At 53.1% G+C, this 3604-nt stretch overlaps 1 protein-coding gene across 1 annotated transcript; it reads left to right on the top strand.

Moving 5' to 3' along the window:
• Positions 1-543: 543 nt before the first annotated feature.
• On the top strand, positions 544-1065 carry LOC119057735 (calmodulin-like protein 3). The gene has a single exon (XM_037156625.2). It carries the CDS (start codon positions 613-615, stop codon positions 1060-1062), a length of 450 nt encoding a protein of 149 aa, XP_037012520.1. The 5' UTR covers positions 544-612; the 3' UTR covers positions 1063-1065.
• Positions 1066-3604: the final 2539 nt, after the last annotated feature.

Here is a 3604-nt window from a genome sequence, read left to right as displayed (position 1 = left end):
AAGAACAAAAAGTTCCCTTCTCTCAAAACCCTCTTGTGAAGGCTAAGACCTTCTTTTAGGCTTTGGAAACCAAAAACAAGAAAAGAAAGTTCCTTTCAGGCAAAGACAACATCTGCTTTTCCTCTTGCCAAAAACCTCAGCTGAAGGGGAGAAAGGGCACAGGGCAGGTTATTTTACTGAGTGAAGGGTGTGAAGATTGGAGAGGAGGTAAGGAAAAAGAAAAATTCAAGGAGGAAAAACCCAAATCAAGCTCTCTAGAGGTTGTCCAGCACACCTCACTGAAGGTGTCCTTGTGGTGGGTCCAGACAGCTGAGTGAAGGTGGGGTGGAGAGTCGCAGCCTTTTTCACACACAGACACTGGCGTCAGCTCAATTAGCCGACCAGCCTCATTCCTGGTCCTGGACTCCTGTTCCAACAGGACCTGGCCTTCAGGCAACACAACGGGGTAGGAGGGGGGGGAGTCTGAATGGTGAGTGAGAGCCCTGCTCCTTCTTAAGCGCCTGTGAGTCAAGCCAGGGCTGGATCGCCAGCCTGCCAGCCAGCTGTCCTGCAGAGCTAGGAGAGGAGCCCGGAGCTCACACCTGCATCCACACCTCCAGCCCCACAACTCCCATGGCTGACCAACTGACGGAGGAGCAGGTGGCAGAGTTTAGGGAGGCCTTCTCCCTGTTCGACAAGGACGGGGACGGCACCATCACCACCCAGGAGCTGGGCACCGTCATGCGGGCCCTGGGCCAGAACCCCACGCAAGCCGAGCTCCAGGGCATGGTGAGCGAGATCGACCGGGACGGCAATGGCACCGTGGACTTCCCCGAGTTCCTGGGCATGATGGCCAGGAGAATGAAGGACAGGGACAACGAGGAGGAGATCCGGGAAGCCTTCCGCGTGTTCGACAAGGACGGCAATGGCTTGGTCAGCGCAGCCGAGCTGAGGCATGTGATGACCAGGCTGGGGGAGAAGCTGAGCGACGAGGAGGTGGACGAGATGATCCGGGCGGCAGATGTGGATGGGGACGGGCAGGTCAACTACGAGGAGTTCGTCCGCATGCTGGTCTCCAAGTGAGAGGCGGGCAGGTGCCGCAGCCCCGTCAGGCTGCCCCCACTCTGCTTTGCTGGGGATCTATCTGCCTCTGGCTGCCTCAAGAGCCTCGGACCTCTCGTTGCTTCCTCCGCCCACCAGTGTCCCCCAGCACCGCTTCTTCTCGGGCAAGGCGAAGTCAGGCCCTGTCTCTGCATCTCACTTTGTCTCCTGTTTCCTGCCAACCTCCCCCACCCTGGTCTCACCCAGCATGACACAAGCTGCTGCAAGCCCAGCAAACCCAGGGTGCTCCGTCCCTCGGGATTAGAAGGAAAGTGATGACTCTCCACATGGACAATGAGCAGAAGGATCAGAAAGTTGTGACATCACTGAGTCCTCTGGGCAGGGTCCCTAAAAGGCACTTGGCACTCAGACCTGGGCAGCTGTAGCCCTCAGACTTCATCCGCTGCAGGTGAAAGAAATCTTGCCCTGGTGTGACAGTGATGATAGAGACTCTGACAGTGGAGACCAGGCCTCCCGAGAAACAGCACTTCTTTTCCACAGGGTGCCCGCCTGCTCCTCCCTGTCTTCGCCAAACCTCTGTGATTCATCTTTTGAAGGTGGGAGTAAAACCAGACTCGGTTGTGACATGTCTGTATTCATCTACTTGGAGGGAAATTTTAATGAAAGGGAGAGGGAAGCCGCAGGGGGAATGAATAAAATGCTTCTGTTCCTATAATGTTTCTTTTTTTTTTTTTTTTTCTGAAATGATCTTTGTTGAGTCCAGGGTTGAAATGATGTCAGAATCTCCACTTTTGAGTCTTTTGAAAATGCAGTGAAGTCTTGTCTTGGTGGGCATAGTGTAAAGGGAGAAATCTGAGTAAGGTGAATTTTGAATATTTATTTCATGAAGTAATCAGCAGCAGGCCGTGGTTGAAAATCCATGCAGCCTCCTCAAGTTCAGAGGCAATTAATGCCAGAAAGATGCTCTGATCACTGTTGGCGTTTCTCCCACATTCACTCCCTGGTGCTGTGCTGTCTCTGTGGTTAGAAGAAGGTGAGGGGTAGGAAGTGCTAACTGTGTGTCCAGTACGTGTGGGGCAAGGGCCGGTTGCTTGCTTGCTATCAGAGGTCACATTGGATAACCCGGAGGTCGAAGGAGCCTCCTTAGAGATTATTTTAGTTTCAAAGAACATGTGTTGGGGGACAGACACTGCACTGGGGCTTATCAGAATTGACCACCAGCCCTGGGACAGTCACAAAGCATCCAGCCAATCATGGAGAAGTCCTTCTTCCTTGACAGCCCCTCCCCACCGTGTGTGTTTCCTCTTATGTAAAATGAAGAATATGGGGTCAGATAGACAGGGACTTCAGGGCTTGTGATTCTTGTTGCTGACTGTGCTCAAATCCCTTAGCCTCACCATGATGAGGGCTGGCGCTCACGCAGCCCCTCCCGGTGGTCATGAGCGCTCTGTGTGCACAGTGAGCTCACTGCCATACTAAGTAGTAGCTACTATTAGTGGTTTCCCATCTTACCAATGAGAGAGGTAAGACACAGAGAGCTCAGGAAACCAGCCCAATGTCCCATGGCTGGTAAGTGACAGAGATGGGTTCAAATGCAAAAGCAGTGTGCGCCCTTGACCACTCACTGCCACTCTACGCCTCTTTGCCTCCACTGTGACCTAATGATTGTCATGCTGCCTGTCTTGGGCATTTGTGGGGATTAGAAATAGTCTTAAAACACCTGGCATGCAGTTAGTGCTTAACACACAGCAGCTACTATTGCTATCACCTGTGGAATCCTCCTGCCTCTCTAACACTGAGACTTGGCAACATAGTTCTACCCCTAGGAACAGTCCAAGGGAAAAGATGAGGCCAGAAGAGGGCAGGGGCTGAGGGGCCTTTAGGGGCAGGTGTCAGGTGGAACCGGCCCTAGTGCAATGCAGCTATGAGGCCAGTGGTGGAAGAGGAGGGTGGCGCTGTGGCCTGGCTTCGCAGACTGGACCTGTGAGCCAGTCCCCTCTGCAGTCCTCTGCAAGTCCTCAGAAGTTGGGGTCAGCTGCACACCTTCATGTGAAGTCGGGAACAAGCCCATGAGTGAAGGACAGAGCATCCAGATGTCACTGGACATAGCTGCCTCAGGGCACCTGTGAGCATAAAAACCAAGCTAGTCGTCACCTCAGAGGTTCAGACATTCATTACAGTTCCACCTGCCAAAGGAAACAGACTTCACCCCCACGGGTGAACGTGATCCTGATCTCAGTGTCTTTATGGGGCATCTCCTAAATGCTGCAGGAAGGAAAAGAACAGGTGGGAAAGGATGGGGCCAGGGTCTCCCTCCACGACCAGTGTCAGCTGGTCTGTAGTAGTCAGCCTGCGCCTGGCTGGGCAGTTGGCACTCTGTCCCCTTCTTTTCTGGTGTCAGCCTCTCTAACCCCTGGGCAGTACAGAGACCTTTATGCCTGCTCACCTTCAGCTGGAAGGCCAGAAAGTGTCTCTTTGGGCTTCCACCTAGGCTTCTGGTAATATAACAAATTCTTCTGTAATTGTGTTTTAACACACTTGAGAGAGTTTTAGAGAATCCGTG

This window comes from Artibeus jamaicensis, unplaced genomic scaffold, assembly GCF_021234435.1.
Source record: "Artibeus jamaicensis isolate MK-2021 breed Jamaican fruit bat unplaced genomic scaffold, CSHL_Jam_final contig_426, whole genome shotgun sequence".
Lineage (NCBI taxonomy): Eukaryota > Metazoa > Chordata > Mammalia > Chiroptera > Phyllostomidae > Artibeus > Artibeus jamaicensis.
The sequence above is the reverse complement of the archived record's forward strand: the minus strand, read 5'-3'. Positions and strand labels throughout refer to the sequence as shown.

Coding starts and splice junctions, on each gene's coding strand:
- LOC119057735 (XM_037156625.2), top strand. CDS start 613: ATGGCTGACCAACTGACGGAGGAGCAGGTGGCAGAGTTTAGGGAGGCC.